At 39.2% G+C, this 25,634-nt stretch overlaps 1 protein-coding gene across 5 annotated transcripts in view; it reads left to right on the forward strand.

The window, feature by feature from the left end:
• CFAP70 (cilia and flagella associated protein 70) overlaps positions 1 to 25,634 on the forward strand; it is a 77,761-nt gene that overhangs the window by 30,318 nt on the left and 21,809 nt on the right. For all 5 annotated transcript variants that reach the window (XM_072628203.1, XM_072628202.1, XM_072628200.1 and 2 more), the window contains 4 exons: positions 4,994 to 5,054; positions 15,418 to 15,609; positions 17,667 to 17,798; positions 20,107 to 20,232. In XM_072628203.1, the coding sequence (XP_072484304.1) occupies positions 4,994 to 5,054; positions 15,418 to 15,609; positions 17,667 to 17,798; positions 20,107 to 20,232 (511 nt within the window). The remainder of the gene's footprint in view (positions 1 to 4,993; positions 5,055 to 15,417; positions 15,610 to 17,666; positions 17,799 to 20,106; positions 20,233 to 25,634) is intronic.

Below are 25,634 nucleotides of genomic sequence, written 5' to 3' on the forward strand. Positions count from 1 at the left end.
TTGGGTTGACAACACAGTAAGCAACAATATTCATAGTGTAAGTGTTGACTCACTGATTACATTAAGATGAATTAGGATTTTCCTGTTAAGTATCAATCACTAGCCCTTTTTAAAAAACAGTATTTTATTTTTTCCAATTACATGAAAAGATAGTTTTCAATATTCCTTTTTATAAGATTTTGAGTTCCAGACTTTTTTCTCTCTCACTTCCTTCACTCCTCCCCAAGAAGGCAAGACATCTGATATAGATTATACATGTATAATCATATTAAACATATTTCCACATTAGCTCTCTTGTAAAAGAAGAATCAGAACAAAACCTAAGAGAAAGAAAAAACAATAAAAAAAGATGAAAATAGTATGCTTTGGTCTGCATTCAGACTCCATAGTTTTTTCTCTGGATGAATCACTAGCTTTCTTAAGACTATTTGTCTCCCAGACAAGGCCTGTGACTATAATTGAGAAATATGAAGCTAAATGTGCAGGCCATAATCTGAACTTTAAAAATTTTCCCTAACTTTTTATTCATAATTTTAATTTCTCCTAGACTTTAATTATTATTTTTAGCTGTTAAGCTGTTTGGACTTTCTAAAAATCTGCAATTGTTCCAGAAGACTGAAGATGATAAAAATAATTTTAAATTTCCTTTGCAAATAACCATTTGTTCCCTTTGTGTCTTGTGAATAACAAAAATGTGCTTCTTTTATGTTTTCTTTACGACTTAAAGTGAATAACAAAGTGGTAAATTGTGTATGAACATATTTTTTCAACTTAATTTATTTGGCCGTTATGGATGTCTTTGGTCTTAACTATTTGATTAATGTTTCAAAATTTCACTGCCACTTAGGGTTTAGATATTTGAACAGACACAGTTAAATCAAACTTGGTCTTTGTTGGGGCAGTGCAGTACAGTGCAGAGAGCCCTGGATTTTGAGTCAGAAGCATCAAATTCATGTCCTGATTCTGCTACTTGTTTCCTCATCTTTAAAACTGGGAAAATGGAATTTGTGCCACTAATGGAAGGATCAGATGAGGTTTTCTTGGGAAGCTCTTGGACAGTAAATAGAAGCTCCCTCTCAATGCTTATGACATCAGCCGTCTGAGCTTTGCTCTGATGCCCCATCATTGCTGGAGCTAAGGGGGGCAAATTGGGCCAGAGAAGTGAGCCAACCAATACTGCCCAGTCATTGAGGCCTCTAGGACAGGTGTCATGGATAGACCCAGTAGCTGTACTTTGATGGTGCTTTGGAGGCTTATCACCAGAGCAGCACTCACATGTTGGTTTTTCAGCCGCAACAGTTCCAAAAATCATCTACTCAGGAATGAATCTGCATCAGTGGAGGGTATACGGATAATGATAAAATCATAGCTCCTTAAGGTAGCAAGAGATAGTATTGTAGGAGATCAAAAGCTGGACTTGAAATTCAGAGGACCTGGATTTAAGCCCTACTGAGACCCTCACATAGTCTCCTCATCTGTATGGTGGGAATCATCATGGCTTGTTAGTACCTACAGCTAAGATAATGTAAAGTGCAAACCCAGTCTCCAAAGTGCATATACAGGCTAATTGTCACTAGACTCCATCCCACTCTAAAGCAATGGTCTTGGGATCTTATTATTTGACATTATCCCAAGGAAGAAGAACAGCTAGAGAACTTTCCTGAGAGACATTACTACTTGCAGTAGTTTACCCCTTTATCCTCTAGAGGAGGGAGGATGAGAGGTCATGTTCTTCCTAGCATTATAGAATCAGAGAGCAAGGAGCTGGAGCCCATAGAATAATGACAGTAACTTGCATGTGTTGAAATCTTGAAAGTTTGCATTGTTTCCTTTGCTCCTTAGAGCAGTCTTAGAGAGGAGGTTTAGAGGTCTTGTTATCTCCACTTGAAGTGGAGGAAGCTTAGCAGTGCTCCCTCTGTGGCAGGTGCCATTTTCAGAACTCACTCATGGCCAGCACCCAACCTGGAGAATCCTGACCTTTGAATTCTTTCCACTGTCCCAGACTGAGGACCAGGTGTGTACCCAGAAGCGTAACCCCTGCTCCCAACTATTCTCAGAAGTTTGAGTCACTCATCATGGGCTCCCTGATGTCTTAGAACCTCCAAGGATGAAAAAGCCCTTCCCCCTTCACCCCGCTTTTGATTTTGTTCCATATTGTCTCCTTCAAGAACCAGAGCCATAAGCTCCTCTTTTCTCTCTTTTTTCTTCAATATCTTCATCCACATTGATTTCTTCCTCATTTCCTATGAACATGTTCCTGCTGTCCTTGAAAAACCTTCCCTTAACATAGTGGATGGAACACCAGCCCTGCAGTCAGGCAGACCCAAGTTTGAATCCTGCCTCAGATAGTTGCTGGCTACATGACCCTGGGCAAGCCTCTGTTTCTTCATCAGTAAAACAGGGACAGTAACAGTACCTACATCGCAAATTGTTAAAAATCAGATGAGATAAAATGCATAAAGCATTTTTTAACCCATAAAGCTTTATATACCTGTTTGCTATTATCTCCTCAAGCTATTATCCTTTTTTCCTCATTCATTGATAATTTATTGTTCATTCATTTTTCAGTTGTGTCCAACTCTTCATGGCCCCATTTGGGGTTTTCTTGGTGGAGATACTGGAGTGGTTTGCCCTTTCTTTCTTCAGTTCATTTGGCAGATGAGAAAACTGAGGCAAACAGGTTTAAGTGACTTGCAGGGTCACATAGCTAGTAAGTGTCTGAGTTTGAATTTGAATTCAGAAAGATGAGTCTTCCTGACTTCAGGCCCAGAGCTGTATCCACTGAACCACTTGGCTACCCATTCACTGATAAACTCCTATTAAAAATAGCACACATTCCCTCCAGTCATTGCTAGTTCCTTAGCTTCATTTCCTTCCAATTTCAGCCCCTTGCAATCTGGCTTCTGACCCTCCCACTCTACTGAAATTGATTTCTCTAAGGTTCATGGTGAAGTCGCAATTGACAAAACTAACAACCTTTTTCTTTACTTTCCTTAACCTTTCTGCAGCATTCATCACTCATTTACCTCTCTACTGTTTCTTCCCTGAGATGCTGTGACCCTGATTTCTCCTAATTTTCCACCTAGCCATCTGACTTCTCCTTGGGGTCTCAGGTGTACTTTGGGGCTCTCTCCCAGGCACTCTTTTGTCTCTGTATTAAGGCTTCTTAATCTAGGGTCAGCCATGGTTTTTAGTGAATGGATGAGTCCACCATCTCGATTTTCAGCCCAGATATCTCACTTGCACTTGAGATCCTCACTTTCAACTGTCTGCTAGACATTTCTGCTTCTGGGTCTCTCTGGCACCTGTTCAAAACTGAATCCTCATCTTCTCCATCACATTGGCCCACCCTTCAAGTTTCTTACCTTCTTCCCAGTGATCTAGCCTGGAAACCTAAGAATCATCTCTGACAGTTTTTCTATCACATCCTCATAACCAGACAGTCCGCGAGTCAGATTGGCCTTACCTCAAAAACTCTCTTGAATCTGTCTTCTTCTCTCCACTTATGTTGCCTTCTTCTCACATTCATGCTGAAGGTCTGAACGGCCCTCATCATCTCTGCCTAGACTACTGCACAAAACCCACCTGACCTATTTTCTTGTCTCTCCTCTCTCCAATGGTCCTTCACACAGCTGCCAAAATAGTCCTAGAACCTAGGTCTGACCTTAACCTGCAGTGGCTTGCTATTGTTGGTGGGATAAAAATCACAAAATTCCTTAGTCTGGTATTTGAGGCCCTCTAAATTCTGGCTCCAACCTTTCCTCAGCCTTAATTTATATTAATTCTCTTCACACACTTGCCATTCTAACCAAACTGCATTGCTAGGTGCTTCTAATGGAACAGGCTTTCTCTCTACCTCTGTGGGTTAGTGCAGGCTGGCATCTGTCTCTGGAATGGCCTCCATCCCATCCTCGGTTCTGCTTTCAGACTCTGTCTTCTGATGCAATGTCCTCCACAAAGCCTTCTCATCCTTCTTGAATTTGCCCAGTGTACCACACCTGGGTTTCTCCTTTGCTGCCATTATACATCACCTTTTATTATATTTCTTTGCAGATATGTTGTATTCCCCTCCTCAAGGGCCAAGTTGTCCTCTTAGTTTTGTATCCATTTATCACACACCAGGTACTACATGTTACCTTGGCCATAGTAGATGTTTGATCAGTATTTGTTGGATTGAAATGAATTAAGAGCAGAGAGGAACAGTAGCGGAGGATCTACTGACTCATGACTAGGTGCTTTTAAGAGGACCTTTAAGATTTGAGTGTAGTTTGGACTTGTCATCAGAATATAAGATATTTGATAAAGGGAGCAGTAGCAGTACCATGTCCTACATATGATGGGAGAAAGATTCTCCTGCTGTGTTATCCTCCTGAATGTGCAGGAGTAACCTGTCAATCCAGATTTCAGGCTAAAGGTAGCTCAATGGCACAGTGGGATGATGTGCTAGACCTGGAGTCAGGAAGACCCTGAGTTCAAATCTTTTCTCAGACACTTCCTAGATGTGTGGCTTTGGGCAAGTCAATAAATGGATCAGCCTCAAATTAGGATAGTAATAGCACCTGCCTCCTGGGATTGTTGTGAGGGTGAAAATGAGATATGTCTCTAGTGCTTTGCACACCTTAAAGCACTTTATAAATGCTGACAATCATAATTGTGATTGTTATTGCTGTTAATTTTCCAGAGAGCCATTTTGCTTTCACTTGAAATGATGAGTTCCCTAGCACACCAAAAACACATGTAAAAGAAAAAGCCAGGCAGCATATCTGGGAGGGATGCCAGACAAGCCCATTATATCGCTTTCCTTGCCTACCTTACAGCAATACCTTACTTAGGGACGTTCCATGTGGGCTCATACTTGTTAGTATCTGAATAAGAGTGGAAACCATCTCTCCCGTTGGGGCAGGAAAGATAGGACCATACTAGGAATTCCGTGAGGCAAGCCTCCAAGATTTAGTTATAGACAGAATATGATTCTCTTTTCCTGTCCTATCAGGGTCAAGGAAATGATTCCTCCACGACCTGCTCTAGTCCGCCGAACAGGAGGAGCTCAGAAGGCAAGTACCAGAAATGAAATGAGACCACTACAGTTATCCCTTTCACATGGGGGCGGGGGTTAGGGGTGAGGCACCCCTGCGATCTGAAAAATCCACATAATTTTGTTTTGGCTCTCTCTTCATACCAGAGAAGAATTTTGAATTCTTTTCTTTTTCTTTTATGGGTTGTTTACAGTGCCTTATTGTAAAATTTGGGTTGATGCTATATAATAGTATACATATATTTTATGCATTTCTGAGGTTGTGAACTTTTTCCTATATCATCTGTTGTCCTTCACATATTTTCTGCAGTTTCCACAAAACTCCCAAAAATTCCCATTTAATTTCTTATACTGACCAACAACATATCAGAACCATAGTGGGGAAGGTCACAGTGTGGAAGGGATAACTATAGTGTTAGGCTATTAAGTATATGTGAATGTAATGTGAATGTAATGCTTCTGACCCAACATTAGAAGAACAGTAGGAGAACTTTTGAATTTTTATCCAGAAGCAGGTATTGATTATTGAGAGAAAATTGTCTTCTTACCTTTGGTCCCCTTTGAGACCCAGCAATACCCAGTATGAGGGTGTAATTTGTGTTTGTAAAAGAGAATTTGTTTTCTGTGCTTGCAAATGCAGGACTTCGTTAGCATTATTTGTAGCCAGGTGCAATCAACAAAGCTGATTGACCCACAAAATTACATTTATCCAGTGACCTGAGTCTTTTGTATCATAAAGTTGTACCACTGTTTTTTGTGAATTAAATATGCAGAATTGATGGGAGAAACTTGGTGAGCATTGAGTGTACTGGGCATTTTGCACTCTAGGCATCCCAAGTGGTCCTGCCTTGTCAAGTAAAAGTTCTCTGGGATATGAGCATCTGTGTGGTAGCAAGACTTCCCCAGGGCCATCCAGATCGCCAAAGGCTTCAAGAAAATGTGCTAAAGTGGATGGAAAGTGAATGAATGTTGTGTGTGTTTTGTCTGAGAAGAGATAGTCTTTGTGCTGTGAGAAGCTATGAATGTTGAAAATGGCACTAAGGCTTTGGGCACACCCTGTCTCTTCTATAAGCTATGAATGCTTAGAATGGCATTAAGACTTTTGGGACACTCTGTCTTATGGGTCTTTTGGGGTTGGGGGAAAATAAGGCCCACATCAACCTTTAGGTTAAACATTTTTGTGTTTTTTTTTAAATTAAAAATTAAATTTAAAAAATTTTAATTTAATTAATTTTAATAAATTTTAATTAAAAAAAAATTCATCAAGCTGCCATGAAAAATGGGTTGATATTGTGGCATAACAACATATTTTTACAAGATATGGTGACAACAATAGAAACATCCTATACCCCTTGTATTGTACTTTATTAAGTACAGTGCAATTTATTAAGTACAGTACAATCCCAGAGTTGTCACCAATAGCAAAATTCCAGACCTTATTTGAATGGTCAGGTATTCACATGGGATTACTCTGCGATTCAAACTCCATCATTTTCTGAGTTACTGCTGTAGTTGTCATTAGATTGGGAAGGAAATTAGTTGCATTTGGAGTGTTTGTGTTTCTTTGAAGCCATCTAATCAACTCAGTCCAAATTTCGACCTCAGCGCCAGGATTTTTGACCTCTCTGACGTCTCCTGGCTGGATTCCATGATGATTATGTAATTAAAGGGGAAGTTTGTGAGTACTTAGCAAGGGAAGCCATGATCACTGAAAGTCAGCATAGTTTGATCAAAAATAGGTTATGCCAGACTAACCTTATTTCCTTTTTTTTTCTTTGACAGGATTACTAGCTTGATAGATCAAGGAATGCCTTAGATAGAGTATATCTGTACTTCAGCAAGGCATTTGATAAAGTCTCTTAATCTTATCCTTGTGAACAAATTGGAGAGATATGAATGAGATGTTAGCATGGTTTGAGTAAATCTAGAAATGACTGAACCACTAAACCCAAAGAGTGGTAATTATTGAAGGAATGTTTAAATGAAACAAGATCTTCACTAGCGTGACATGGTGCTGTACTCTTGACCCTGTTCTGTTCAGCATTCTTGTCAGTGATGTGCATGAAGTCACAGAGAACATGCTTTTCAATTTTGTGGATATCCAAAAGCTAGGAGGGTTAAATTGGACGACAGATTAGGGATCCAAAAAGATCTCAATAAGCTAGGACCAGTCAGTTCAATCCATCCCAAATACTGGGCACAAAGCATTTGCTAGACATTGGAAATATAAAGACAAATAAGAAACATTTTATTGAGGGGACGTTTCATGTCTATAGATAAGCAAATAGAAATATACAAATTTGAGAAGGAAGAGAGCATGAACATCTGAGGACAACTGGGCAGTGTTGGCAGTGAAAGTAGTACATGAGCCGAGCCTTGAGGAAGCTAAAGATTCTAGGAGGTGTCATTTGGGAGAGATCATTGTGTTACAGGCATGGAGGGATGGAGTGTCAAATCTGAGAAACACCAGTAGTCTAGTTCAGCTGGAATGTAGAATTCATGAAGAGGTATGTATTGTGAAACATGAATCTGGACAGCTAGATTAGAGGCAAGTAGTAGTGGGCTTTGAATATGAAGTATAAGAATAGATATTTTGTCCCAGAGGCAGTAGAGGGATGTTGAAGGTTTTCAAACTGGGGAGTGATGTGGCTGTCATAAAGCTTTATTTTGGAAACTTTAGACTGTACTGGAGAAGGATCAATCTAATACGGTTATTTTCTTTTTTTTTATTGAATTTTTTTCAATCAATGAAAGTCCTCTAGCTCCCACCTCCCTCCCCTCAATTCCACTGAGAAATTTTTAAAAATGTTTTAAAACCTCTGTTACAAACATGTATAGTCAAGCAAGACAAGTAGCCACATTGACCATGTCCAGAAAAATAAAATCTCAATCTGCATCCTGAGTCCATCATCTCTATCCAGAGGTGGGCATATTTCCTCATGAGTCCTCTGGATTTATGGTTGATCATTGCATTTATCAGAGTTCCTAAGTCTAAGGTTGTTAACTTTACAATATTGTCATTGTTGTACAAATTATTCTCTTGGTTTTATTTTCTTCACTCTGTTTATACAAGTCTTCCCACATTTCTCTAAGACTATCCACTTCATCATTTCTTACAGCACAACAGTATTCTATCATTTTTATGTAACACAAATTGTTCAGCCATTCCTAATTAATGGGTACCCCCTTAATTTACAATTCTTTGCTATTTCATAAAGAACAGCTATAAATATTTTTTTGGAGTTATAAGGCCTTTTCCTCTTTCTTTGATTTCTTTTTTTTTTTCACATTCCAATCTATTTATTTATGTATTTTAGTTTTCAACATTCACTTCCACAAGATTTTGAGTTCCAAATTTTCTCCCAATCTCTTCCCTCCTCCCACCCAATCTGCCCTCCCTTCTATCATACCCCCCTTTCTCTTATCCCCTTCTATTTTCCTATGGGGTAAGCTAGATTTCTATACCCCATTGCCGTATTTTCCAGTTGCATGTGAAAAAAACTTTTAACATTCTTTATTTTAAAACTTTGAGTTCCAAATTCTCTCCCTTCCTTCTTCCTCACCGACCCTCACTTAGAGAGCAAGCAATTCAATATAGTTTGTACATGTGTAGTCATGCAAATCACTTCTGTAATAGTCATGTTGTGAAAGACTATTTTTCTCTCCATCCTATCCTGCCCCATTTATTCTATTCTCTCCTTTGACCCTGTCCCTCCTCAGAAGTGTTTGCTTCTGATTATTCCTTCCCCCAATCTGCCCTCCCTTCTATTACCCCCCCATCTCCTTCTCCTCTACTTTACTGTATGGTAAAATAGATTTCCATACTCAATTGAATGTATATGTTATTCACTCCTCAAGCCAAATCTGATGAGAGTAAGGTTCACTCATTTCCTCTCACTTCCCTCCTCTTCCCCTCCACTGTAAAAACTTTTTCTTACCCCATTCTACCTCTCCCTTTCTCCTTCTTCCAGTACAATCCTCTCTCACCCCTTAATTTTATTTTTTAGATATCATCCCTTCATATTCAACTTACCCTGTGCCCTTTGTGTATTTATATTTCCCCCAACTATCCTAATGATAAGAAAGATCTCATGAGTTACAAATATCATCTTTCCATGTAGGAAGGTAAACAGTTCAACTTTATTTTATTTTTTTTAAAGTAGTCAGAGGATGGTTCCTTTATTTTTTTTTTGTATTTATTTATTTTTAGATTTTGACATTCATTTCCACAAAATTTTGAGTTCCGATTTTTCTCCCCATCTCTCCCCTCCCCCATCCCATAATACCTTGCATTCTGATTACCCCTTCCCTCAATGTTCCCTCCGTTTTATCACACCCCACCCTTCCCTTATCCCCATCTTCTCTCTTTTCTTGTAGGGCAAGATAAATTTCTATACCCCATTACCTGTATTTCTTATTTCCCAGTTATATGCAATAATAATTTTCAACATTCATTTCTAATACTTTGAATTCCCACTTCTCTCCCTCCCTCCTTCTCTAGCCATCCCTACTGAGAAGGCAAGCAATTCAATACAGGTTATATATGTGTCATTTTGCAAAAGACTTCCATAATAGTCTTGTGGTGTAATACTAACTATAGTGCCCTCTATCCTACCCTGTCCCCCACCCTTTTTTCTCTCATTTGACCTTGTCCCTTCCCAAAAGTGTTTACTTCTAGTTACTCCCTTCTTCCACTTGCCCTCCCTTCTATCATCCCCCTCACCCACTTGTCCCCTTCTTCCCTACTTTCCTGTAGTGTAAGCTAGATTTTCATGCCAGTTTAGTGAGCATGTTATTCCCTCCTTAAGCCATATGTGAAGAGAGTGAGCTTCACTTTTCCCCTCTCACCTCCTCCCTTTTCTCCTCCATTGAACAAGATTTTTCTTATTTCTTTTATGAGTTATAGCCTGCCCCATTCCATTTCTCGTTTTCTCCTCTCTCTATTTTCCTCCCTTACCTCTTAATTTTTATTTTATTTTTTTTATGGATATCATCTCTTCTGATTCAACTCAACCTGTACTCTGTGTGTGTGTGTGCGCACGTATATAATCCCTCCATCTACCCAAATACTGAGAAAAGTCTCAAGAGTTACAAATATTATCTTTCCATGTAGGAATGTAAACAGTTCAGCTTTAGAAAGTCCTTTATGATTTCTCCTTCTTGTTTACCTTTTCATGCTTCTCTTGATTCTTGTATTTGAAGGTCAAATTTTCTATTCAGCTCTGGTCTTTTCATCATGAATGCTTGAAAGTCCTCTATATCATTGAATGACCAAATATTTATTGCCTTGAAGTATTATACTCAGCTTTGCTGGGTAGGTGATTCTTGGTTTTAATCCTAGTTCCTTTGACTTCTGGAATATCCTGTTCCAAGCCCTTCGATACCTTAATGTAGAAGCTGCCAGATCCTGTGTTATCCTGATTGTATTTCTACAATACTTGAATTGTTTCTTTCTAGCTGCTTGCAGTGTTTTCTCCTTGACCTGGGAACTCTGAAATTTGGCCACAGTATTCCTAGGAGTTTCTCTTTTCGGGTCTCTTTCAGTAGGTGATTGGTGGATTCTTTCAATATTTATTTTGCCCTCTGGTTCTAGAATATCAGGGCAGTTTTCCTTGATAATTTCATGAAAGGTAACCTCTGGGTTCTTTTTTTGATCATGGCTTTCAGGTAGTCCCATAATTTTTAAATTGTCTCTCCTGGATCTATTTTCCAGGCCAGCTGTTTTTCCAGTGAGATGTTTCACATTTCTATTTTTTCAATCTTTTGGTTTTGTTTTCTAACTTCTTGGTTTATCTCATAGTCATTAACTTCTCTGAACTCAATTCTCTCTTTTAAAGAACCATTTTGTTCAGTGAGCTTTTGAACCTTCTTTTCCACTTGGCTAATTCTGCTTTTTAAAGCCTCCTTCTCCTCATTGGCTTTTTGGACCTCTTTTTTCCATTGAGTTAGCCTCTTTTTAAAGGTGTTATTTTCCTCAGCACTTTTTTGGTTCTCCTTTAGCAAGCTGCTGGCCCATTTTTCAAGCTCTTCTATGGCCTGGGCCCATTTTATATTCATTTTGGAGGTACCGGAGGCAGAAGCTTTGGCCTCCTCTGACAGTATGCCTCGTTCTTCCTCATCTGTAAGAATGGAAGGAGACAACTGTTCACCAAAAAAGTAACCTTCTAACCTTCTATGGTCTTATTTTTTTCCCTTTTTTGGGCATTTTCCCAGCCAGTTACTTGACTGAATCCTTTGTCAAAAGGAGAGTCCTAGTGCTCCTTCACTCCCCAGTACCGTGCTCAAGGCTGAGATTCAGATCAGCTGCTCAATTCCCCCAGAGGCTTTAAACTGAGCTTCCTGGACCCAGGCTGCTTCCATGGCCACCTTAGCTGCCTACTGCCTGCTGCTGCTGCTGCTGACACCTGTGGCCAGTACTGGGGGATCCCTGTTCCCCTCTCACTCAGCTGGGAAAGCCCTCCCACACTGACCTTTGGAGCTTTCTTTGTTGTTTGTGGGTTGAGGGATCTGGGACCCTCCCTTCTGGGAATTCTGCCCTGGAGGTCTGTTCAGGTCCTGTTCCTCCCAGTTCCATGTGGCCAGGGCTGGGCTCTGCTGTGCTCAGCATCCCATGAGATAGACCTTTCCTATCTGCCTTCCAGGTTACCTTTGGCTGGAAACCTCTTTCACTCTGTTGTTCTGTGGCTTCTGCTGCTCTAGAATTTGTTGAGAGTTATTTTTTACAGGTATTTTTGTGGGCCGTGGGGGAAGCGCTAGAGTATATGTGTCTTTCTACTCCACCATCTGTCAACAGTTCAACTTTCTTTTCTGTTTGCCTTTTCATGCTTGTCTTGAGTCTTGTATTTGAAAGTCAAATTTTCTATTTATCTCTGACTTCTCAAGGATGCATTAAATTCCTCCACGTCACTGAATGTTAATTTTCCCCCCTCATAGACTACATTCAATTCTGTTGGGTAGGTTATTCTTAGTTTTAATCCTAGTTCCTTTTCCTTCTGGAATATTACATTCTAATCCCTCTGATGCCTTACTGTAGAAGCTGCTAAATCTTGTGTTATCCTGATTGTGTTTCCACAGTACTTGAATTGTTTCTTTCTGGCTGCTTGCAGTGTTTTCTCCTTGACCTGGGAACTCTGGAATTTGGCTGTAATATTCCTGGGAGTTTTCCTTTGGGGATCTCTTTCAGGAGGTGATCAGTGGATTCTTTAAATTTCTATTTTACCCTCTGGTTCTAGAATATTAGGGCAGTTTTCCTTGATAATTTCTCAAAAGATGATGTCTAGGCTCTTTTTTTGACCAAGGCCTCCAGGTAGTCCCAATAATTTTTGAGTTATCTCAGCTGGGTCTATTTTCCAGGTGATTTGTTTTTCCATTGAGTTATTTCACATTGTCTTCTATTTTTTCTTTCTTTTGGTTCTGTTCTATAATTTCTTAATTTTTCATAGACTCATTTTGAACTTTTGAACTTCCTTTTCCATTTGACCAATTCTGCTTTTTAAGGCATTCTTCTCCTCATTGGGTTTTTTTGGACCTCTTTTGCCATTTGGTCTACTCTATTTTTAGTATTTTGAGGTATCTTTTTTATCAAGCTGTTCACTTGTTTTTCATGATTTTCTTGCATAACTCTCATTTCTCTTTCCAATTTTTCCTCTACTTCTCTTACTTGATTTTCAAAATTCTTTTTGAGCTCTTTCATGACTTGAAATTCATATTTTGCCTGGAGGTTTTGGGTGCAGGAGCTTTGACTTTGTTTTCCTCTTCAGAGTATACCTTTTGATCTTCCTTGTCACCAAATTAAGATTCTGTAATCTGAGTTTTTCTGCTGTTTGCTCATTTTCCCAGCCAATTATTTGACTTCTTAACTCTTTGTTAAGATAAGGTTCTGCTTCCAATGTGGAGGGTGTACTGAATCAAACTTTAGGGGTTTTGTGCAGCTATTTTCAGAGATACTTCTAGGGACCTGTAAGTTTTCAATTCTTCCAAGGTGGTATGATCTGAGGACAAGTGTTTACTCCTCTTATGGCTTGTGCTGTGGTCAGTGAGTGACCACAAGCACTCTTTTCTACCCTGGAACTGTGAGGAGAGTTCCCTCTCCACTGCTGTCACAAGCTCTGCTATATCAGTGCTGTTCCTCCCCCCAGGGCTGCCACTCAGGACTGCAACCCAGACCCCAAGTATGGGCAAAGAATTCTGCCTCAGTGCCAGCAAACAGATCCCTGTAATCTTCTTATCAGTTGTTGGATCTCCTTACCGTCTGAGAGCTCTGGAAGCAGCTGTGGCCCCTGCTGCCATCCTGGGGCTGCAGTAGGGCTGGAGTTGGTCTGCGCTTCTTTCTCACCCAAGTCTGACAGACCTTTCCCAAGTGACCTTCCAAGTTGTCTTTGGCGTTTGTGGGTTTAGAAGTCTGGAAACCTCCTCAGGTGCCAGTGATTCAGTCTCCTGAGGGCTGAACTGGTTTTGCTGGGTCTGGACTGTGCTCCTCTCCCAGCCTGGCCCAACACACCTTTTTCATTGACAATCCAGATTGTCTTGGGCTGGAAATTTGTTTCACTCTGTCTTTTTGTGGATTCTGCTGCACTAGAATTTGTTTAGAGTCATTTTTCACAGGTATTTGGAGGGGTTTAAGGGAGAGCTCAAATGAGCCCCTGCTTTTACTCTGCTATCTTGACTGCACCCTCCTTTCTTTGACCTCTTTGAGATATAGACCTAGTAAAGATATTGCTGGGTTAAAGGGTATGTACAGTTTAATGTTTTTTAGGCATAGTTCCAAATTGCTTTCCAGAATGGTTGGACCAGATCATAAATGTATATGGCTGCACACAATGAATTCTCAAATTAGCCATGTCAGGAAGAAAGAAAGGAAGGAATAAAAGAGAAAAAAGAAGAAAATATGCTTTAATCTATACTGCAGCTCTCTATCTGGAGGTGGATAGAAAGCTTCATCTGATGATCCTTTGGAATTCCTTTGGAATTGTGGTTGGTCATTGTGTTGATCATGTACTAAATTTTTCAAAGTTGTTTATTTTTTCAATATTGCTATTATTGTATAAACTATTCTCCCATTTGTGCTCACTTCACTTTGTACCAGTTCATGCAGTTCTTCTTAGGTTTTTCTGAAACTATTTCCAGCATCACTTCTTACAGAACAAAAATATTCCATCACAGTCATATACCATAATTTATTCAATCATTCCCCAATTGATGGACATCTCCTCAGTTTCTAATTCTTTGCTACTGTACAAAGAGCTGCTATAGATACTTTTGTACACATGGGTCCTTTTCCTGTTTCTTTCATCTTTTGGGGGTATAGACCTAGAAGTATTATTGCTGGGTCAAAAGGTATACACAGTTAAGGATAGCTTTTGGGGCATGGTTCCATATTGCTTTACAGAATGTTTGGACTAGTTCAAAGCTCCACCAATAGTGCATAGTGTACCTGTTCTCCTGTAGACTCTCCAGCATTTGTCATTTAAAAATTTTTTTTAGCATTTTTGTCATTTTTTGTTGACTTTGCCAGTTTGGTGAGTGTGAGGTGGTTCTGCAGAGTTGTTTTAATTTGTATTTCTCTAATTATTTATGATTTAGAGAATTTTTTAATGTGACTATTGATAACTTGAATTTCTTCCTCTGAAAATTTCCTGTTCCTATCCTTTGACCATCAAATTATCAATTGAGGAATGGTTCTTGTTCGTGTTTTTTGACTCGGGTTCATATATATCTTAGAAAGTGGGCCTTCACCAGGGAGATCTGCTGCCAAGGCTTTGCCAAGATGAAGTTTAATAGTAGAAAATATAAAGCCCCAGAGTTGGGCTTAGAAACTCAGTTTTTCTATTTACAGAAAAAGGGAGATATGGTTCTACTATAGTTTGTATGAAAATGACCTAAGGATTTTAGTCATCAAGAAGGCATTTGGTGGAAATACCAATAAATATGTGATAGCACAAGAAAGAAAGAAAGATATGAAGGAAGGGAGAAAAGAAAGAAGGAAGGAAGAAAGGATGGAAAGAAGAAAGAAAGGAAGGAAGGAAGGAAAGATCAGCTTTGGTCATGTCAATGCATATTGTTCAAAATGAGAGATGATGATAGTTTTGCTGGAGTATTGTAATTAATTTGCTACATTTTTGTAGATATTGATTGACAGATGGAATTCACCTCAGTTCCTTAATATAAGGGAAAAATTGCCTAAAAATTAAAACTGTCTAAGAAGTTAACTGAGCTGACTTTGGAGCTATTTTCTGTGTAGTAGAGAATTTTAAGTGGATGCTGTTTAATGACTTGCAGAGGTGGTTGAAAAAGGTATGTTTGAGTTGGATTAAAAGACCTTTGTGGTCGCCTCTGTGTCTGAGATGCTTTGGTTCTATCATCCTAATTTCTCATTTTACTAGGCCGTGGATGACTACCACGCTCAAATCCAGAACATCGCCATGGCCATCTTAGAAGAGTACCACAAGATGTTTGGTAAAGAGCTAACTACAGGGAAAGATCTGGATAACCAAACCCTGGAGGAACACAAGTGCCAGCTCAATTATGAGCTCAATTGCTCTGGAAAATATTTTGCTTTCAAAGAACAACTTAAGGTAAACTATTCGTTAAAAAAAAAAAAAGTATTGAGGGTTTCCTGTATGTCTCCCAGAAGAGTGTTTTCCCTGCTGTAATTAACATACCATCCTCTTTACTTTCTCTTTCTCCAAAGACCTTCTTACTCCCAGGAGAACTGGATGCGCGTACAAAATCCTAGAACTGAGTAGTATTCATTCTTATTATGAATAGCTACAAATTAATGCTTCATTTTTGCTCTCAAGACAGAGCACTCACTGTTCCATCTGTAAGTCAGGAAACTCATTGTTGGATTGGACAACAGGAGCCCTTACATTTTTTCTGATTTCATTGCCTAATTTCCTCGGTTCCATGCTGAATAGCTTCTTCCCATTTCCTATGTAAATTTTACCTCATTTTAACAACTTATAAACTAAGGATAGCCCTCCAAATCTGAGGAAGTTGTCACGGAAAATCTCATGGAAACTGAGAAATGGCAATCAGAGAACAGAGAGAAAGCTGGCCTCAGCCATGGTCTTGGGCATGATTATAAGGATAGCTGCCTAAATTTATAAATCACTCTTTAACTTTTCTAAGCAGTTTTATATCATTTGATTACACCATCCCTGAGAGGTCGGTAAGATGAGTATCATGATCCCCATTTGAGAGGTGGGAGCAGTTTTGCAGAAGAGAGAAAATGTCAACTAGTTAGTGTCAGACCTCAAGCTAGAACCCACTCTTCTACCTGCCAGATCAGGACTCTTCCTACTGGACCAATTTGACCCTATCCAACTAGGTGTATATATAACCATATTTCTAGAAGTTTAAAATTGAAGGTAAGGATGAACAGTCCAGCCTTTTGAACATAAACCTGATTTCCCAGTCTGCCCTGACCAAAACAAAATGTCTGTATTGTTCAATATAGGTTTTCCCTGGGGTTTTCTGCTAGGTTGATTTAGCTCAACTCGTTAAAGATTTAATGAACTGTTTTTTTGTTTGCTTTTATAACATTGTAATAAGTTTCTTGAGGAATAAAGTAGAAGACATGATTCCCATCTTTAGGGAATTTCTAGTCTAATTTAGTTCTAGAGAGAGTTCTGATTTTTCCCAGTATAATTCAATGTATAAACACTGGGCCCTTGGTTCCTCTTCATGCCAAGCCTGATGAAAAGAAATAATAGCATCTCTGGATTTAGTTAAGTTATTTGCTGCCAAAATTTCACGGATACTGCTTTCTCATTTTATCCCCACAATGTAGCTCTTCATTTCTCTGTAATCTATATTAATTTCTGCACAGAAATAAGTGCTCTTTTGGGGATCTGGTTGCATTGAACAAATCTTCAATAGTCAGTATTGTAAAGAGCAATTTTGTTAAATTATGACTAAGCTCTTTAGGTCAGATTCAGTTGACTTTCCAGACTTTGTTATTGGCAAAGAGGAAAGTGGTAATCTATCAAAAGAGGAAGAGATTGGGAAAGACGATCCTTAAGACCCATTGGTTGACAAAGCAGAAAGATATGGTAGGAAATCACCTTGTAGAGCTGATTGGGCATGAGTATTTACACTTGTCATATTCATTCAAGCCGAGGAAAAGGTGTTTTGGAGAAGGAGCTGCTGAGGACAGTTTTACAATGGTAGAAAATCTGCTGAACTAATGCAGTAATTCTGTGGCTTCACTGCTCTTCCTATGATAAATATATGGAAGGGTCCCCATCTCACTTAAAATCCTATTCCCTTTCCTCATCCTGACATGGGGTAACTCTGGGCTCTTGAAGGCTTTGTCATCAGAGCATCAACTTTACCATGTCCTAAAGGCTTCAAATACAGGTCCAAGAAGGATTATCCATCTATTATTGGAGGACCAGCCTAGCAAAGTTCAGATCTTGTCTCCAGGTTGGCTTGTAGGGTAATGATTTTTTTTTGACCACAGCAACTTCCAAAGACCACCTATTAAGTAGATGGTAATAGAGACTAAGGGAAAAATCAGTTATCCTCTGAAGATTCAGCAAGAAGGTGTTTGGTGCGAGGTCTGGACAGAAAGTGAGGATCAGGCTTATACCTGGTATGTAGGAAAGTGTTGACAGATGTGTTTCTGCAGCATGCAGTGGTGAAGATTGTGCGAGAGAAGTACCTGAAGACAACGGCATTTGAAAATCAGGAGAAGCTGCAGGCATTTATCAGTGAGCTCTATGTATTCTTGGTGGATCAGATGCATGTCACCTTGAACCAGGTATTTAACCAAGTTTTCCCTAACTTATGCTCACAGAGGGTGATGTCATCTACCTTACCTTCCTCTCCAGCAATGCTGCCCAAGTCAAATTGAATATGTAGGCTGCATTGTATTACTATTTATTTTGTTAAGTATTTCCCAGTTGTGTTTACATCTTTGTTTCAGCCACATTCAGGCATGTTGTGAGCTACATGTGGATGGCAGGCCAAGTGCTTAACACCTCTATTCCCTAGGATCCTATTCTTCCTCACCTCTGTCCCAAAACTGCTTCTCATTATGTTTTCAGCCCCTTAACTTTCTAGCACACAAATACACTCCACATGTGCAGCTTCTGAACAAACTTGACAGTGATAGTGTTTCTACCATATGGTGATTTCACCATTTTCATTCATCTCTAAACTCCCAGAAGAACCTTTTGTTAAGTGCATTGCCTCATCCCAGTATTCTTATGGACCCTCCCACCAATGGTGGCAGGACTGTTGGGGGCCTAGATTAGAAGAGGAGAAGGAGCAAAGACTTGGGCTAAAGACTTGGTATTCTTCCTTGTCAGGGTGACGGTACCTAGCCAAGAGACTAATTAGATGGAAGCAAATAGAATTAGCATACCACTAATAGCCAGATTGACTGTCCTGTTCTGAGTATTTATAATTTTGTTCTTTATTTTCTCTTATGCTCTTTCTATTGGTCATTGGTGAAATCTTTTTTGAAAAATGTACCCTCTGTCTCAGGTGTTTAAAGAGAGAAAAAGGAACAACTACAATGAATTTAAAGGTAGACTGTTGGTGCCAGCCTTTGAAAGATATAAAAAAGTAACCACTTAACCAATTTGGGAGAAAAGGTCACAGTGGCAGTTAGCTGCATTTTCATGGATGAAGACCTAGGTAATGGCGGACCCACACACACTCTGGTTGATTTACATTCCTTGCAACACCAGAGATTGCTTGAAGGAAATGCTGAGCTCCACTTTTTTTCTGGATGGCAGTATTCATCTCCTTAGTCCAAAGATATGATCAGTGTGAATGTATCCAATAACTCTCTCCTGGCTCTCATCCCCATCCATCAGGAAACACTCCCTTTTTCCTTTTAGAATTTTATTTAATGAGCCCAAGTCATATGAGTAGTACATAATGAAGTTGACTATCTTGAGTTTATCTTGAGTTTATATAGTGCTTTATATAGTACCATAGGCCTTGCACAAGTCACTTCATGTCTTTGAGTATTTTGTTAAGTAAGAGGAATGGATTAGATGACCACTAAGATTCCCGTTAGCTCCAAAGCTATGACCCTAGGCAAAAGAATAAAGTCAAATATATTAGAACAAAGACCATATGTGTTACATGCCTGTGCCTCCTAAATCCTGGCAGCCACAAACCAGTCCATAGACACCCATAAATTTAAGAGCATTCAGGACCTAGTTCAGTTGCTCAGCCTTTGACTGTGCTATAAGCCACTCCCACTCAGATCCCTGAAGCATCTCCTGTCTGGGAGCGATCTCCAGTCTTGTTCATTAATAGGGTTGTAGGGGACTCCAAATGATCCTTGCTACCTGTTCGTCACCAATGGTGTGGTTGAATAGAGTTAAAGGCAGATCCAGATACAGAGAAGGAACCCCATTCCTCAAATGTCCATCCAGCCATGCTCTACGTAGTTTCTGCTGTAGCTCTTCAGATCTTTTCATATATAAGTGGGACATATTCAAGCCTTGTGGGGCTACTGACTTGTTAGATGGGAAATAGCTCTAACCTCCATTTTATCTCCGATAGTAGAAAAAAAGAAAACCCTGGGTGATGTTTCAGGAGCTGGTCCTTGTTTTGTCAGTGGCCATGTTTCTTCATATTATTTATTACTAAAATGTAAAGATATTTCTTTCCTTGACCATAACTTTCAAAACAAGAGATCATCACCCTTTTCCACCGAGTTTCTAGGTTATAGTTATCCTTTGGGTGATTTGTAAACCTATTTCCAACCTTCAGTGGAGATTAAACATCCAAAATCTTATCTTGTTTTCCTATTCTTTTTCCAATAGATGAGGAACTCTGGGCAATATCTTTCATTCCCATGGGTTCACCTGCCATCTCAGTGCAAATTTCAAACATGATAAATAAACCTCTGAAGTTTTCTTTCTTGCTTCAATCATTCATTATTAATTTGTCTAAAAGAAAACTGGCAAGAAGCCTTGGGATCATCTCAAAACTTATATCCTTAGTTTTATGCCTTTCATCTGCCTTCAGCAACACGTGTCCCCCTTAAGTCTCTGTACAAAAAATTCATTCCATTTTACCAGTCTCATATCTTTGTCTTTGAACAGAGCATGCCAGATGAGACTCAGACTGTGGCTGCCGTCACTTCCACAACTTCTGAACAGCTCCGACTCTTTGCGTATGAAGCTCAGGTCAACGAAGACTTTCCCCTGGCGACTGTGTACTACGAGGAGGTGAGGGAGTTTCTCCTTCTCCTGGTCATTATGAGATGTGCTACATTTGGTGGATCTTTAGTCATCATTCTCTCATAGACCAACCTAGAAAGCAGAGATCACATGACCTTCCAGGTCTCCTTTGTGGTTCTCTAACAAATGCCAGACGTGGACTCCCAGTCTTCTAGATGGCATGATCCTTCATGGAGACAAGTCACCAGGCTGGACTTCAGAAATGCTGCCCTTAGGTCCCAAGAATCAATGTCTCTGGTTCCATACAGAATGTCAGCATGAGCCCAGTGTTTCCAACAAATGTGCTTCACTCCCATCATCCTTGTTTTTAAACTCTCTTAATGTGTTACAGAATGGTTACTGTGACTAATAGTCCTGTTATTTCTTGATACTTTCTAATTTTTTAAAGAAATGTTCCTCTAATATATATACTTTATTTAGTGTTGTAAGGAAGCGGTATTCTTTGAAGTTGTACAAAAATTTGGTAGAAATTGATAGGTGTGCTTGGTTATTCATTCTTTTAACTCAGATCAGTTAAGTATCAGTTATGTGATAGTGGCAGAGGGAGACACAAATTTAATATAATGAAATTATTTCTTCCCTCATGGAGATTACTTTCTAGTACTAGTTGTGTGACCCTGGGAAAGTCACTGAACCCTGTTTACCTCAGTTTCTTTATCTGTAAAATGAACCGGAGAAGGAAATGGCAAACCATTCCAGTATCTTTGCCAAGAAAATCCCAAATGAGGTCACAAACAGTTGGACGTGACAAAAGAATGACTGAACGAAGTGGGATAAGAGACAAATACAAAAAACTCTAACACACAATGTAAAATGACAGGTGCTTTAAAGAACTGCAAAACAAAATGCTAGAGGAGATCCAAAAGGCAAGGGGACCAGCAACTAGGAGGGAACCCAGAAAGGTCTATGTGGCCCAGAGTAACCAGGTTGATGAGCTGTGAATCATATCAAGTTAACACTTTCTAAACATCCTCTCAATGGTAATGGGTGAATTGAAAGAATTTATAAGGACTTTATCTAAGTAGAGAAGATGATTTTCCCAGCTGAGGATTGCCAGTCAAGCAGTTTCATGTGGTCCAGATGTTGTTGAATGGACCAGTCCCTTTGAAGTCTGTGGTCCAGATGTCTATTGGCCTGTCGAGTTTCTGTCAGTGTGTGCCCACTCTTTGTCACAGGCATCAGAAGCGTTGGTGAGAGACTGTGATTTTGGTTTATATGTGTGTTGTAATTTTTTAAAAATTATTTTATTTAATACATTGGTGTCTTTAACATTATTTCTTTTGCCATGTTATCAAGTAAATGTTTGTATGTAGAATCTAAAGGTATCATTATTGCGAGTAGTTGGTTGTGTGAGTATCACTGGCTGTGTATTTGCACCGTGTACTTGCAAATGACTTGTGCAGATGGTGAATACTTGGAGAGGGAGGGAGGTTCAGGAGCTAGAATAGTGACTAGGAGAAGTATATTTTCCCTCAACAGAGTTCCCCTGAGGATCATGGCAGAGTTTGGAAACTTAGACCTGCAAGTTAGGGTGAGAGCAGGTTGTGGAAGAGAGTGAATCAAAGCCAGAGAAAGAGTAAGGTTTTGACCTACCCATGAGATCAGTGATACATAGATGTATGTGTGGATGGATGGATGGATAGATGGATGGATGGATGCACGTATGCATGTGTGATAGATAGGTTAGTCTTATAGGACATTGGGGAAGTTTGTATACCCTTCTTTGCCTCTAGATTCTATCTACAGTACCGCACATATTTCCAGGGTTAAAGTAACACCAGGGATATAGCCTGGTACAGGACAAAGAACACTAATTCTGGAGTCCGAGGGACTAGGTTCAAACCCTATCTTGGATGCTTACTGCGCATGTGACCTTGAACATTTTACCTTTATAGGCTTCTGTTTTTTCATTTGTAAGACAGAACAGCCGAACAAGGGCCTGTGAAGCCCTGTACCTTGTGAATTTGTTCTGTGAGCCTGTACTCCATTCCAGGAAGCAGAGTGGAGAGGGCTCCTCTGAGTGCCCTCTGCAGGGAGCATGTGTGCAGCATGACTGACCCCCCTCGTGGGGCAGCCACCTCACCCCTGGCATCTGCATTACTCACCAGCTTTTACAAACCCCTTCAGCTTCCTCAGTGCTTTTCAGGGTTCTCATGACTTCACCCCATGATCATTCATAACTTGCTTAGATTTCAGTCTCTTCTAGGTAGCCAGGTAATGCACTGGATAGAGTGCTAGGCCTCGAGCCAGGAAGAACTGAGTTCAAATCCAGCCTCAGACACTTACAAGCTGTGTCACCCTGGGCAAGTCACTTACCTCTATTTCTTTCAATTTCCTCAACTGTAGAAAACCAACAACAAAAACCTGAAAATAGCACCTTCCCCCAGGGTTATGGTGCAGATCAAATGAGATAATAATTGTAAAGTACTTAGCACAATGCCTTAAGGCATTAATAAATGATTATTTTCTTCCCTTCTCCTTCAAATTTGAGTATTCTAAGATTATCCATTCGCACATAGATTAAATGAACTCAACTACAGGGAAAAGAAAATTAACAATATTGGCTTAAAATTTTTAAGTAGCAGGTTTCCCATGATTCCTAGTGAGGACTGGAATCTCAACTCCTCTGTCCATTCTTTTTTTGATACCTCTTTCCCAAGTGGGTTCAAAAAGTGCATTTTTGTCTCAGAAGTAAAGGATGCAGGCTGGTCTGAGTCTTGGCTTTCCACATTCACCCTCTACTTGTTCTGTAGACTTGGGATAAGCACTACTGGAAACATTCATCAGCTTTGCAATGATCTTCTAGTCAGGAGCCAGATACTGACTTGCTGGATACTTCATAGACCTATTGTCTCTAGGTCTTGGCATCTTCTTCTTCACTTGCATGGCTCCAGATGACTTTAGATATTCCTTTCTGATATCTTCCAGAGTATTCTCTGTAAAGCACGATGATTCTCTTTGTTTTAAAATCACCTGCTGGAAATTATATGAGGATCAACTTTGATATATGTAGCTCTTCTGAGCAATACATTGATCTAAGACAATTCAAAGGGACTCATGATAGAAAATGCTATTCACATCCAGAGAAAGAACTATGGAGTCTGAAAGCAGACCAAAGCATACTATTTTCTCTTTTTTTTGTTTTTTTTTCTTCCTCATGGCTTTTCCCTTTTGCTCTGATTCTTATTTCACAACATGACCAATGTGGAAGTAAGTTTAATATGATTGTACATGTATAGTCTATATCAAATTGCATGCAGCCTTGGGGAGGGGGAAGAATTTAGTACTCAAAATCTTATAAAAGTGAATGTTGAAAACTAAAAATAATTTTTTTAAAAATCATGTTCTTTTTTATCTTTTTAAAACATTTTATTTATTTGTTTTTAATATTTGTTATTAGTTTTATAATCCTTAGGGCATAGTTTCAAATTACTCTCCAGAATGGTTGGATCAGTTCACAACTCCACCAGCAATGAGTTAGTGTTCCAATTTTCCCACATCTTCTCCAGCATTTATCATTTTCCTGTTTTATTGTGTTAGCCAATCAGATAGGTATGATGTGGTACTTCAGAATTGTTTTAATTTGCATTTCTCTAATCAATAGTGATTGAGCATTTTTTCATATGAAATATGAAATACAGATAGCTTCAATTTCTTCCTCTGAAAACTGCCAATTCATATTCTTTGACCATTTATCAGCTGGGGAATGACTTGTATTCTTATAAATTTGACTCAGTTCTCTATATATTTTAGAAATGAGGCCTTTATCAGAGACATTGGCTATACTAATTGTTTCTCAGCTTTCTGCTTCTCTTCTAATCTTGGTTGCATTGGCTTTGTTTGTGCAAAAACTTTTTATCTTAATGTAATCAAAATTATCCATTTTGCACTTCATAATGTTCTCTCTCTCTTGTTCGGTCATAAATTCTTCCCTTCTCCATAGATCTGACAGGCAAACTATTCCTTGCTCTCCTAATTTGCTTATAGTATCACCCTTTATATCTAAATTGTGTACCCATTTTGACTTTTATCTTGGTATAAGGTGTAAGATGTTCATTTCTGCCAGACATTTTTCTAGTTCTCCCAGAGGTTTTTGTCAAATGGTGAGTTCTTATCCCAGAAGCTGGAGTCTTTGAGTTGATCAGACAGTAGATTGCTATAGTCATTGACGACTGTGCCTTGTGTACCTAACCTATTCCACTGATCCACCACTCTGTTTCTTAGTCACTGCCAAATAGTTTTGATGATTTCTGCTTTATAATAGCATTTTAAATCTGATATAGCTAGGTCACCTTACCTTGCATTTTTTTTTCATTAATTCCTCATTAATTCCCTTGATATTCTGGATCTTTTTTCCTTGCAGATGAATTTTGTTATTATTTTTTCTAGCTCTATAAAATAATTTTAAAAAATTTTAAAATGCATATATAAAATAATTTTTAAAAAATAGACCATGTTAGACTAAGCAGATGCAAATGTCTATGTGGGAGCAGAGCCTATCCAGAAGTAATGGAATCTGTCCAGCCTTCCCACACCCCGCCCTCTTTCCCAGCCATAACAAAGGCTTATATGATATGCTTGTCAAATTTGCAGATGGTACAAAGCTGGAAGGAATAGCTAATATATTAGATGACAGGATAAGGTTCCAAAAAGATATCTACAGCCTCCAGGAGTAGGCCAAATTGAATAAGATAAAATTTAGGGTTAGGTCCAGACTTGTGAGAGAGAAACTCCCCCTACCAGTGCGGTTCAGTACTTTCTCTGCCACCTATCTTAGAGAGTCGCCTATGGCACTGAAAGGATAAATGAATGATCCAGGGTCACACAGCCAATATGAGTCACAGGCAGGACTTAAACCCAGGTTTCCCTGGGTCTGGTGCCAATTATCTATTTAGTATACTATGATTGGAAGTTGTTTTTGTGTTCGTTTTAAATCAACTTCCCAAGTACCAGATGGGATATGCTCATTGTTTTTTATTATCATTGGATATGCTTGCCTACAAAACTTCATCAGGAATAGTTTATCTGAAAAAAATTTGGGCATTCAGTGTCCCTAAAGAACATGAAAGCTTATGCAATTTCAGTCTTCATTAAGAGGGCCATAGTGTCTAGGTTGAATGAGGTGATGGTCATGTTCTTCTCTGCCCAGGTCTAACAACATCTGGTCTATTGTCTTCAGTTCTGAATACCCCAGTTTTAAAAAGGTTATTCAAAAGCTGGAGAGTTTCTAGTGGAGGGCTAGTTACATCAGGATGATGACATAAATACTAGCACACCTTCTAGAGTCATTCCCCAACTTAGTCCTTGAACTTATTGTTTGGGGCTCTCAAAATATAATCTGCCCTTAGGAAGCTGAGGGGAGACTCCTAGAGTAGCACTCACAAGCTTCT

This window comes from Notamacropus eugenii, chromosome 1 (assembly GCF_028372415.1).
Source record: "Notamacropus eugenii isolate mMacEug1 chromosome 1, mMacEug1.pri_v2, whole genome shotgun sequence".
NCBI classification, from domain to species: Eukaryota; Metazoa; Chordata; class Mammalia; order Diprotodontia; family Macropodidae; genus Notamacropus; species Notamacropus eugenii.